At 38.8% G+C, this 12,532-nt stretch overlaps 1 protein-coding gene across 3 annotated transcripts in view; it reads right to left on the reverse strand.

Moving 5' to 3' along the window:
* The window catches only part of spire1a (spire-type actin nucleation factor 1a), a 30,250-nt gene that overhangs the window by 2,671 nt on the left and 15,047 nt on the right, over nucleotides 1-12,532 (reverse strand). Inside the window, exons 3-15 of one of the 3 annotated variants that reach the window (XM_008421971.2) lie at nucleotides 12,213-12,482; nucleotides 10,364-10,489; nucleotides 9,653-9,727; nucleotides 9,387-9,551; nucleotides 9,208-9,294; nucleotides 8,385-8,514; nucleotides 7,100-7,141; nucleotides 5,591-5,638; nucleotides 4,698-4,849; nucleotides 4,466-4,547; nucleotides 4,225-4,367; nucleotides 780-809; nucleotides 25-162 (exon numbers count right to left, since the gene is read on the reverse strand). In XM_008421971.2, the coding sequence (XP_008420193.1) occupies nucleotides 25-162; nucleotides 780-809; nucleotides 4,225-4,367; nucleotides 4,466-4,547; nucleotides 4,698-4,849; nucleotides 5,591-5,638; nucleotides 7,100-7,141; nucleotides 8,385-8,514; nucleotides 9,208-9,294; nucleotides 9,387-9,551; nucleotides 9,653-9,727; nucleotides 10,364-10,489; nucleotides 12,213-12,482 (1,488 nt within the window). The remainder of the gene's footprint in view (nucleotides 1-24; nucleotides 163-779; nucleotides 810-4,224; nucleotides 4,368-4,465; nucleotides 4,548-4,697; nucleotides 4,850-5,590; nucleotides 5,639-7,099; nucleotides 7,142-8,384; nucleotides 8,515-9,207; nucleotides 9,295-9,386; nucleotides 9,552-9,652; nucleotides 9,728-10,363; nucleotides 10,490-12,212; nucleotides 12,483-12,532) is intronic. The other 2 variants (XM_008421974.2, XM_008421973.2) reach the window with 2 other exon arrangements.

The following is a 12,532-nucleotide window of genomic DNA, read 5'->3' on the forward strand; positions in this document are numbered from 1 at the left end:
TTCGACGCAACAAGAGAACTCCACCTTTCCTTTCTTCAGAGCGTTGTAGACGTCTTTGTACTGCTGGAACTTCTCCAGCTCTGCCTTGACCAGAACCTGTCTGATGTGCATCACTTCCTCCACCGTCAGAGTCAAACACTCCACAGGATAACAGAACTCCTCCTGCAGGGGAAAAAAAAAAAAAGTAAATAAATAAATAAACAACACATCACATCTGAAAACTTCCATTCATGGAAGAGGAGACAAACATTAGGAATGTGGCGTTTTCTTCCAGTGAGATAAATACCACATGAATGGAGTAAAACACAAAACACCCAGCATCGTCAGAAGACCGGAAACGCAGCGATATGGGAGTAACGGAAACACAAACCGTTCACATGAATGACACCTCGAGGAAAGATGATGAGTGCAGAATCTGCAGGTGATGTTCTATGAACTTCCAGTAAGTCAATTTGGGTTTTCTAGAAACTTTATATTTACTCATCATCCTATAACTGACTTATTTGCACATGGGTTTGCAACAAACAACACCTGCAGTTATGCAAGAGAAACTCCCAACAAATTTCTCCACTGAGGAATTTTTCCCCCCCCCCCACCTTCTGTCTTGTTTCATAACCCAGCTTAAGCTAATTTCAATCACTACGCAGACGGTACTCTCACCCAGACAGACCTTACACAACCCTTTAAATAAAACCAATCATACAGTGCTGAAGATGGTTTCCCTAACACGGTGATGTTGATGGGATAATCTGATGATGTGCAAGTTAACGGTGACATACCGTGACCTGAGCGCCGCCGGCTGCTTCCACCTGACCAGCGGGCGGGAGGAAAGGGAACAGGACATTGAGACTGAAACAGCAGCACCTTGTACTCCAACACGCTTAATCACATGCAGCATGTTTAGTAGAATTTAATAAGAAAACACCCGTCCCTCAAAGGATATTTTCAGAATCCGTTATGTAATAATTTATAGTAAACCTAACGGCTCTACACGTATGGAAAAAAGTGAAATCTGATTTCATAAGAAGCAAAACATGAAAGCTAGTTTGATGGCATGATTGCAGTCATTTAGTTCAATCGAAGACACGAAAAGAGCTCAGCTGCTGCTGCCTCGGAGATGTGCAAAAAAAAAAAAAAAACTTCCAAGAACTGAGATGTCCCTGCTTGGCTTCCCTAAAGTCCTGCTTGTTATTTGTTCTTCGCATTTCATGTAAGAAAAGAGAAAAATCAGACAGCGATGAACAAACAGGACACAGATGAAGTCACCTTCCCAGTGGGAATCCCAGTCTGCTGCAGCGTTATATATTAAAAAAAATTAAAAAAACCTGACTGCAAGTAAGTTTGTCAGACAGTTTGGCTAACCTGAATAAATATGCTAATGAGGTACAGGAGGAAGCATCAGAAAGTGAAGGCTACTGGAAAGATCTGACTGTTTTACTTTCGTTACACTGGATAAAACTGACATGTAGATTCTACATGGGTGGTGTCCCATAGCACCTTAAAAACAACACATGGGGATCTCTGTGGGGGTCAGAAAGGTCTTCTGGGGCTCAACAACAATCCAGTGCTTCCTCTATTGCAGGCAGTGGAGCCTTGACTGTTTTCCACTGTGATGAATTTGGTGGTTCATCATTATGATGGCAGCATGTCTTTTGTTGTGCGTGCCGAGAAGCCCGATGTGATCCTTTAGGATTCACATAATGCCCACACAAAGGTTGAAAGGGGCAGTATTGTGCATTTTCTAAGCCCATAGTGCCATTTTACACCACAATCAAGTAACTATGTTACCTTTAGTTGTTATAAAGATGCTGTATATATCAAATATCCCTAGTTGAAAGAAATTTAACTTTGTTATACAAGGCCTTGAAATTGGGCCTCTGTCCCTTTAAAAAAACTCTCTTTCTGGAACTCCGACATCAGGAAGTTATCACAACACAGCATTCCTCTAATAACCCTTTAACAACATTTTTACCAACTTTGCACTTAGAAATAGCTCGTATCTGCTCAGTCAATCTGCAATTCCACCAGGTGTTTGCTAATTGCTGCTGGCTAGTCTGAAGGAGCTGAGTGGAGGAATCGGGTAGGGGCGCTAGGTCCACTCAGGCATTTTAGATGGTTGCCATGGGAGATTAAAGGATTTCTTAATCATGCATGAAAAGAATCAAGGCAACACTCCAGATATGTTTTTTGATGACAGAATAACATTATAACATGATATAAAGCTCAAAAAAGTTTATTTTACATAATACTGGTAGTGCTTAAGCAGAGGATTATGTGTGTTTAACTGAAGCACAGAAATAATGTCAGCAGTGTGGTTGAATTCAAAGGGTAGGAAACATATATATAATATAGGCATTGCATTGATTAAAACAGCAATATTAATATTGAATATTAATATTGTTCCAAATTTTCATTTTGATGCAGTTGCTGGTAAAACTTCACCATTCAGCGCTCTTAAGTGACTAAGTTTATTGCCACAGCTAAGTTATAAAGGAACATAATCTGCCATTGTCACACATGTAATAGAAATTGTCTCAAATAGCTGAAATACACAATAAAGCAATTTAATTACCAGTTTTAGATGAACATTTTCTCACATGTCAAACCTTTTCTAGACATTAGAGACCCAGGTCTCTAATGTCCTGAGTCCTAAAAACAAGCAGCGAGAAGGAACATATTCCCCAAATGGCCCTCTTAGCACAGCAGTCCTGTGGTTTCAATTACATCCTGTCAGCCTCACTGGAATCATACGACTGAGCACAGAAAAGCTCAGCCGGTGACCTCATTGTAAACAAATAAGCAGTCACAGGACAGGAGGACATTAAGCCGACATTTTCAACTTCTACTGTTGCTGCTAAACGTGACCACAGTAATAACACAGACTTATTTTATCATTAGACTGATAAATACTGCAACAAAAAAAAGGATAGGTTGGTTCGATTTATGACATCTTTGGCGTCATAAAAAAAAGCTCCTTTTATAAACTCCTAAGGTGAGTAGGCTGATATTTTTGTAGCAAATAAATGAACAGCAGCTTTTTGTCTCAACATATTTGCTGTGATTTAGTCGACTGGACAGCAGGCAGGTCAGCTGACCACAAGGAATGCGGCGATAGTTTAATAAGTGACTGGAAATTTCCGTCCGACAAGTCTGACCAGTAATGGTTGCTTAAAAAAACTACTTGCTTTCATCTTGGACCACACCTTAACTAATCATGCAAGGATCTCTTTTTTTCTTTGCCTGTCAGTCATAAACCTTTTGCTGAGTGCAAAGTCATACTTTGTATTCTACTAGTCATATTCATCAACCAAAAGTCAATTTTGTAGATTGAAGGAAAAGCAAAAAAATTGCCTAAAACAACTGCAATCCTACAATTTATTTTTAGTGAATAGCAAAACTGCAGTTTTTATTTTTTTCAGTATTTTTTGCATCAACTTAGTTAGATCTCTACAAACTAATTCAGTGTTTTCAAAGATCTGCCAAGTAGGCACCAGTAATAACTAGAAAGGCACAGATCAATCAGTGGAAACAAACTGAGAATAAAAAGCCAACTGGAAAATCTGATATTTTTTTTATTTTTCTTTTTTTTTTTTCCATTAAATGCACCAATAACTAACAACTCCAACCCTGTCTCAATAAGCAGTTAATCACAGAATAAATTAAAAATGATCTTGACAATTTCCATTCTGATGATTAATATTTTTTGAAGGGCAATTTTGTTGACTTCATGATTCGTTTCATTTATGTGCTTTTTATTTTTCTTTTATTGTTTTTTTGTTTTATTTTTTTTGTATTATTTCTGATATTTTAAATATATTTTCAAAATGTGCTGGTCTTTGAGAAGGTAAACTTGCATTATGTTGCCCTAATCAAAATATTATTTGAAAATGGTCTCAAAACAATTTTAACATTTATCACAATCATTCCTTAGATCATTTCTTATTGTGACAGGTCTAAACAACTCCCACCTTTAAAACTCTATAAAAATATCAACCAAAAGCATGTATTTGATTACTTTTCTTAGTTTATTAAAGCATCAAATAAAGGTTCGCGTCAACCAAAAACGCTCATCTCTACCAAAGAGCCTGCAGCACAATTTTCTCTTGTGTGTGCTACATTACTAAAAGAAAAACAGCTTTAACCTCAACGAAACCTGGGTAGGAAAAAAAAAAACCTGACTTGCACATCTCTAGTAGTAACACACGACTCCCTCAGTTAACTCACCAACGACTTGGAGCTCTGCTTGGACGGTGGTGCAAAAGACCGAACAAAAGCAGGCGCCTCCCTCTCAACAGAGTGCCGCCTCTGAAGAGCCTGGTGCTTCTCTGGCTGAGGAGTGGCGGAAACGGGCAGGAACTTCGGAGGCGCTGCAGGAATTAAAACATTTAAATAGGAATGGATGAGGAGATGGAGGGTGTAACCGATTTAATATTTTCATTAAAGACTCCTCTGTGTTGGATCGCACCTCTCTTCTCCGCAGCAGTCTTAGGAGACGTGTCCTCCAGTAAAGACGTGGACCTGCTGGAGCTGCTCTTTGTGGGCTCCTCCTGTTGGTCAGATGACAACGCACCGTTAAACAAAACTGTGTATTAAAAAGCCCAAATAAAGCTCTCAAGATAGCGGAACGTTGATAGATTTTTTTGATTTTCCTCTCCACATATATGCAGACGATCATTCGGTGTGATCTGAAGACTCACCTCAGATTCGGAGCTGTCCAGTTCGGCCAGTGTGGGAGCTTTGAGGAGTCTCTTCCTCTGGCTCAGCTGCTGGGCTCTTTGAGGGGTTCCTGCCATCCCACTGGCCAGAGAGTGGGTGCTGCCAGCCAACTTCCTCTGCCCATCAGGAGACGCTGTGGGTCAAAAACGCCTCATTCAAATGTTTGCAAGTCGCCACTAAGGCAAAATAAACCGGCTTATGTTTCAGGGCTGAAACAATTAATCGGACTGATCAATTATTGATATAATCGTCAACTAATTATCGATTAATCGTATACAGACTAACAAAAAAAAAAGCTGTTTTGATGAAGAACAAAACCGTGAGAGCAGTAATTAAGACAACACTGTACAAATAAAATATATATTTTGCATTTAAGATAAAAAAAAATTTTTTTTTAAACTTTGTAAATGTGTTCAACCCAAAAGTGGCACCTGGTTCAAATTCTGTAAAGAAATCTCCTTAACCACCTTTTCCATCCAATTATTAATTTGTTAATTAAAAAAAAGAATCAACACATTATTTATATCATTTTAGCAGGTTATAACAGTTTATTAGACATAAACTGTATTGTGAAAGCTCAGCAGAAAGGACTGAGCTTCCACATGTTGATGTTAGAATTATTATTATGTTTTTTTTTATGCAGATACATCCTTTTATCCAATAAAAATGTTTAGTGTCCTGTTTTAAAGAAATTAAATTATTTGTTAGCATCTCTTAATGTAATGTTGCATTAAAAAAAGACTTAAATGAGAAACCTGCAAAATGTGGCAGTATTTTTTATCTGATTAATCGTCTAATTGATTACTAAAATAATAATGTTTATGTTGCAGATCATCTCCATGGCGATTAAACAAACCAGAGGCGCATGCTTTACCTGGACTGCGGAACAAGTCCTGAGGGGTGCTGATACTTTTCCCTGCACCTGAAGGGGGAAAAAATTCAGCAAACGTCACATTCAGCTGGAGATTAAACGGATATACATTTCTTGCTAACACTGAACAAGAGGATAGGTCCAAGTGTGATGGTACTAGAGACTGCTGTGGTGCTCCACAATCAGGCATAAACAGGTTGTGCGTCAGAGCTAAAAGCACAAAGGGAAAGGTACATGAAGGGATGTGTCAAAAAAAAAACAAACAGAGGAAGACGATGAGTGCAGCCACAGTGCAAAGGTTTACCGTCATCCTCCTGTGAGGATTAACGGCACATTAAAACTGTCATCTGCCTTTCACCTACATGTGAAGCCAAACCACTGGCAGCAGCGTTATGTAATTTCCACAAATTTATCAAGCGAGGGCAGATTAGAGTGACCAGGCTGCAGAGACGGAGCAGAGCGCTGGTTTGTAAAGTCGCATCAGTCTGAAAATGTCTGGTTTGACAGAAATTTACAAGCACTGAATGTCATTTCTGTACTTTTTGCCACTTTGCCAAGTTCTGGAAGAAAAGCTAAGCTATACATTCAGATGAAAGAAAATTGACCGTAATGTTAAGGAACACTTAAACATGAGCTGACGTACATTTCTTCCTAACGTTGAACAGCAGGACAGGACCAGAGGCCGAGCTGTAGCGGCCGACATTTAGGCACCGAGGACTTAATCTAAACTACTGGAACAAGAATGTGTCTGTTCAGAGTGAAGACGGTTTTCTGTCACCACAGAATGAGAGAGGGCTGACCAAGAAAGAAACACAGACATCTTAAAGCTCGACTAAAATTTGCCTGTGCTGACGAGCAAAATGCATTTTGGAGAAAAGCTCTCTATGCTCAGATGAGTCAAAAGCTGAGCTTTTTGGTCACAATGGCAGTAAGTACATCTATAGGAGTCAGGATAAGGCTTTCAAATCTAAAAAAAAACAAAAAACACTATACCAACAGTCAAGTTATGCACCATCCTTAAAAGCAGTAACAATCAAACAAACTCTCCCAATTTTGAAAAAGGAAGCTTGTCAATGGGAGCAAAATTAGTTGTTTCACAATGACTTCATAGTCAGCCCACCCTGGAAAACAAATCATTAAAAGCTCAAAGTGAAAGACATTCATGTCCATGATGAGTGTATGTAAACTTCTAACCAGACTTGTATGTATTATATTTCTGCACTATCTCTAGTGTTACCTCCAAAACAAAAGAGAAATGTGTAAATGCCAGACATACTCAGGTTAAGTTGCACTGCGTTGACTCAGCGTCCCCCTGTGGTGCTTTTATCAGAATAACAAGTGTATGACACTGGTGTGTGTGTGTGTGTGTTTTTTAATACAACTGTACGAGACAACTATCAAACTATATTAAAAGTGGTAAAATTATGGAGAAGGAGAAGCTTGTTCTAAAAACAGCCTGGAATGACACACAGATGTTATAATAAGAGCACAACGACCACCATGAAAATTTACCTGATGAGTCAAAACTGTAAGACATGCTTAGAGGTCGCATGACTAACAGAAATGCCCATGTTTGGAGGGGCGGGGGGAGAGGAAAAAGAAAATGTTAAAATGAACAGTGATGTTAAATAGTAAAATTCGGAAAGTTAGAATTTTTAAAAACGAGCTGAGCTCAGATTTAATCCCAAGTGTTTCACAAAGATGGTTAGTTTTGAAGCAACAAAACCCTCCTACAGATGCCAACAGAGAAACTGACCCGTAATTCGATGGCCCATTTTGAGATGTGAATATGATAACATTATTTTAAGGCAAAATACAAACTTACCAAGTCGCTTTTTGGGAGGTTTCATATTATTCTGACCATCTGAGTGCAAAACATTTACCTTGTTAGATTTTCTCAACTGCATGTCGGATACAACAAAAAGGATTTTTTCTAATCAGGCACCACAGTAAAGGGCCATTTTAATGCTTTTTTTGTGGGGACCAACTTATATTCTCTATTTCTCAAAAACACTTAGACTTGTTAAATCTCTATACATATATAAAGTATTTTAAGCAGAGTTTTTCATCTGAGATAAATTTATTTTGTTTGAAAATATCAAAAAATAGAAACCAAAACCAGTGTAAGAAGACCCACAGGTCCAGTGTTAAATAATGTTCCCAGAAGATACTGAGGGCAAAAAATTTACTGAAAACTAGAAGAAGAAAAAATCCAGATCTTGAATAAAGCCTAAATTTAGGTGTGGCAAATTTAAGATAAAAGATCTCATCTGCAGATAAATTAATACGATAAGCTCCTAACTTGAAAAAAAAAATACATGGCAACAGTGTAAGCAAGAAAGTCATTTATCCAAACTTAATTTCCTTTTTTTGTAGAACTGGAAAAACAAAAATGTAATTTTCAACTTTCCTAGACCTTTCAAGACTTTGAAGAAACCCTGTGAACTGAAAGAAAATGTAATCTGAAATAAACTTGGCTGAATGATTTCAACAATTAAAACCAATTTATGCAACCCTTTAAATGAAAGGGACTCCTCCTTACCAGGGATGTCAAATAAAATCAGACTAAAAAACAACAAATGAAGGTTCAGAGCTTTTACTCTGTGTGCACCTTGTTTAAACACGTTGACATTTCTAGAAAAATTAGACGCTGCTCTAAGTTGATGTTCTCTCTATAACCAGACATTCTTAGTGCACTAAAGTTTCCACTAAGAACGTCTTCCACTCAGCAGAGAATAATTAGCTAACCAATTCTGCTTGGACGCCAGGCTGTACGCATCATTTTCGTGCGCCTCACCTAGGCGGTGCCTTCGAATCATATCGGGTGAAACCGGCCGGAGCTTCCTTTCAGCCTTGATGTCCTCCAGCAGTCGCTCGTGGAGACTCCGCGGACGTGGAGGATGGGGCTTGAGCTTACGGGCGGAAACCTGAAACAGCAGCAGCACGAGTGAGATCTTGGCAGAAAGGAAAACCAGAATAACTTTTTGTTTGTTGTATAAATTCATCCATCCATCCATCCATTTTCTTTACACCCTTGTCCCTTAGTGGGATCGGGAGGTGTTGGTGCCTATCTCCAGCTAACGTTCCGGGCGAGAGGCGGGGTTCACCCTGGACAGGTCGCCAGTCTGTCACAGATAAATTCATCTAGTTATGCTAAAGTAACATGAAATGCAGGATGTTCTATAAGGTTTGTCGTCAGCCACACCTTTTTTTTCTTCATTTTTTTTTTCAAAAAGGTTCATCTACATGTTTCCACAGAAATTTGAATGAAAGATCCAGTAACCACCTACGTTAGATGCTCTGACAGGTATTTAAAAAAATGATGATGCCACAAACTCTTGAAATGCCCGAATAAAAGAAAAACAGCCCCACAGCATCATGGATCCTCCAATCTATAGTTAACGGTGATCATGAATTCTCTGACAGGATGAAAAGTGTTTCTCAGGTGACTTTGAAAATGTATTACTATGTTGAAAATAGAATTTCTTTCTGCTCCGCTTACATTTTCAATCCACGTGAGCTTATACTACTGTAATATAGAATACATTTATTTTAACTAAGTGTAAAAGGTGCTGCATTTGCTGTACGTCTTGCGTTACAGTAAATTCAGATCTGCTTACAGGGTTAAGAGGGGGCCGTGATCTGATGAATTCAAGGATGATTTCATGTGCACTCTTCTTTAGTCGTGGGGGGATGTCTCCATTCACCTGGAACAGCAACATTCGATTTGATTAAAAATGATCCAACGCTGGATATATCTAAAAAATAAAAGCAGCACCGTAGGGGGTAAATCCCTCACCATGACTTTTCTCAGCTTGTAGCGTTTGGAACGGATGTCGTCCATTAGCATTTCGTACGGCGTCAGCTGGTACTCAATGGGCAGCGGGTTGTACTGCCGTTCCTGAACCTTTTTTAACTTCACACCGTGTCGTAGGTCGCGCATCACCTGCACCCAGAAGCGGGCCTGTGTGGAATATGTTTAGTGTTAAGTTAGGCAACACAGCAGCTTTGAGTTTACCACCGCATGGTCATATATATTTTAAATCTACCGGCGTTTTTTCTCACCCAGTCGGCATTTTGCAGCTCATTGAGGTCTTTCTCGGGTTCCTCCTGCGTCTCGCCTTCCATCCGCCGAAGGTTCTGGCCAACGTAAAACGAGGGGAAAACAACATGTCTACATTCAGAGGGTGGCCAAGCGTCAAGCTGAACTACTACATGGGCAAACTATACGTTATCGTAGTGAACATGTTGTGTAATGAGTGAATGTTGTCTCACATGATCCTGGCGATAACCATCTCGTCCTGTGTCAACAGCGCGCCGGAGGAAATAAAATGATCCGATTGCCTTTTATGACACCGTTTAACGTGCCTCTAATAAATCTGCTGTGCGAGCTACTCTCAGTTTTGTTTTTAAAAATGTCAGTGATTTCACACACTTAACCTTCACATTCTGTCATTTTAAAGTAAAATGTTTTTAAAGTAAAAAAAAAATTTCCTTTTTCAAATTCTCAACTTCACTTTGACTTATTAGAAAGATAAAACAATCTGACTAAGCTGAGCTGAAGTTTTAAATACATGTATTACCTTTGCACACGGTCCCTCCAAATTTTTTCAGATCAAACTATAGTTTTTTACCTTCAATTTGGGGAACTACGTTTTTTTTCCCCATATTTATTTCCAGCTCTTATAGCTCTTAATTTTTACATCTGTAATGGAAAGATGTGACCAAGTGGTAAAACATGTCAAAATGGTCTGCTAATGTCAAGATTTTTCTCACCTCCTTGGCGCATCTTATCTTCTCCAGAAACGTGTGAAGTTCCCTTGTCTCGGCATAAAGAGCTCGGCACACGGCCAGGTAATGGTTCGGAGCATCAGATGGGCTGGGCAGATGGGAAGAACATATCTACAGAAGAAAAGGAGACAAAACAGTCGATGACCAAAAGCTTTTCTGAGCTCATTTACATGTATACATCTCTTAAAAAATACTAAATAATGTATTCTCATTGTTATAATATAATACAACTGAGCATTTCATAGAAAGAATCAGTGACTTATTTTATTTTATTGTATTTTTTATTTTTTTTTTAGTTTCTGACTTGCAGATTCAGTTTTTTTCCAATACAAATTTCTTTTCAAAGCGCTGTAACATATACAGATTCATTAACATTTATTAGGTTTGAGAAAAAAGGACCACAAATGAAAAAATAAAGTGTTTCAAGATCCTTAATAGAAGTAAATGTTTTACGTTTACCAGAATGTTACAAAATTAACCCCATTATGCATCAAAGCAAATGTGCATAAAAGACCAGAGTTAATCAAGAGGCAGCTGATTGGTCTGTCAACCAGCACCGGTAGGGACACCTACCAAGTCAGGTAGGAAGACGTTTTTATTCCTAACAACAAGCTGACAACGTCACTGAAACCACAACACTGAAAAAAAAGAGCAAAAATATCCAAGGTGAACCTGATGATCCAGTTAGTGAACCGATGTCTGACTAGCTCTTCCCGCACACCATTTATGGCTGTCCCCTTTTGACATATTTCAGAACAAAAGTCAACTGCTAGAGAAAATACATGTCACCAAATTATGTCCCAGTGAACAAAGACCAGGACCAGATGAATGACATTGCTCTGCTGTTTGTCTGATGGGCGTGACCGGGAGTATCAGCAGCCAAACATGGCTGCATCAAGTGTGCTGTTTGCACAAAAAACAATTATCAGGTCATAGGTGCTTTTTTCTGACTCCTGCTCCTTTTACTTTATTGTAACCCTGGTATTTAATTAGAATTTCTTTTTTTATTTTAATCTTCATTTATTAATTTATCTCTAAAAAAACAAAAAAAAAACAAAACAGGGTGTTTACGTAGCTTTACTGCTTTGTATACCCAGGAGTACTTGTGGACCTTACGGTGTGACGACTCCCAACGGGGATTTATTTACACCTGGAGTGTGACGTGCTGCTGCTCTGCTCTGTTCACAACTTTAACAACTTTAAATGTAAGTACAAGGTGGAGGACGCACATGGCCAAAATGAACATAAAGAGTCTTTTATAGAAGCTGCATATTTACATACTTTTGCTTTATAATAATAAGTAGGCGTGCCTTTTCACTCTTATAAATTGACAAACATCAATGGCACAAGCACAACAAGACATTTTTAGGCTAATTATAGAAGTGTGAGGATTCTCTTACCCACGGGAAATAGCAAACAAACAGCTTTCTTATGACTTAACATCAATACCTGCATCAGATCAGTCCACAAGCAAGAAGGTCAGCTGCTACATGTCAGCGTTAATCAACAGAAAGCTATTTAAATTTATTTTCAATAGCTCAATTGTACTTACTGCAGTGCAGCCAAAGGAGCACTGCCTTTTAAGGTCAAATGAAAACAAAAAGCTTCTGTGCCTTGGAAAAAATGTATAAAAAGTTCCCAGCTTTCCCAATTAGTATTTGTATTATTATGGTGAACATTCAATGGCTAGTTGTGCATAACCTGAAATTTTGCAGAGCTTCTACAAAGCTAATATTTAGGTGATATCAATAGGTCCAAATTGACTGAACAAGAGGCCTGCGGTGGAGGAACAAAATTCACCTGTCGATACGATTTTTAGAAATTCTCAACTCACCAAGAGAACGTCTCTGTAGCTCTTGATGCTGCTCACTTCGCTGGCAGAGGAAACAGAGTCGAGTTCTTCATCCCCGTCATCTTCCTCACACTCGTCTTCCTCCTCGGTGGCCTCGTAGCCCTCGTCAGGACAAGGGTCGGTCTCAGTTTTCTGCGTGTTGGTCATCATGTCAATCAGTCGTTCCAATGGCGGGCTGAGCTCTCGCTCTTCGTTCTCTTTGAGGCCATAATCCAGAGCTTTGTAGATCATGACACCCAGGGAGTAAATAACCTACAAAAGGATGTTGGAAGAAATTATTTTACTGAAGAAAATGTTAATTT

The sequence above is a fragment of the Poecilia reticulata genome, linkage group LG11 (genome assembly GCF_000633615.1).
Source record: "Poecilia reticulata strain Guanapo linkage group LG11, Guppy_female_1.0+MT, whole genome shotgun sequence".
Classification (NCBI taxonomy): Eukaryota; Metazoa; Chordata; class Actinopteri; order Cyprinodontiformes; family Poeciliidae; genus Poecilia; species Poecilia reticulata.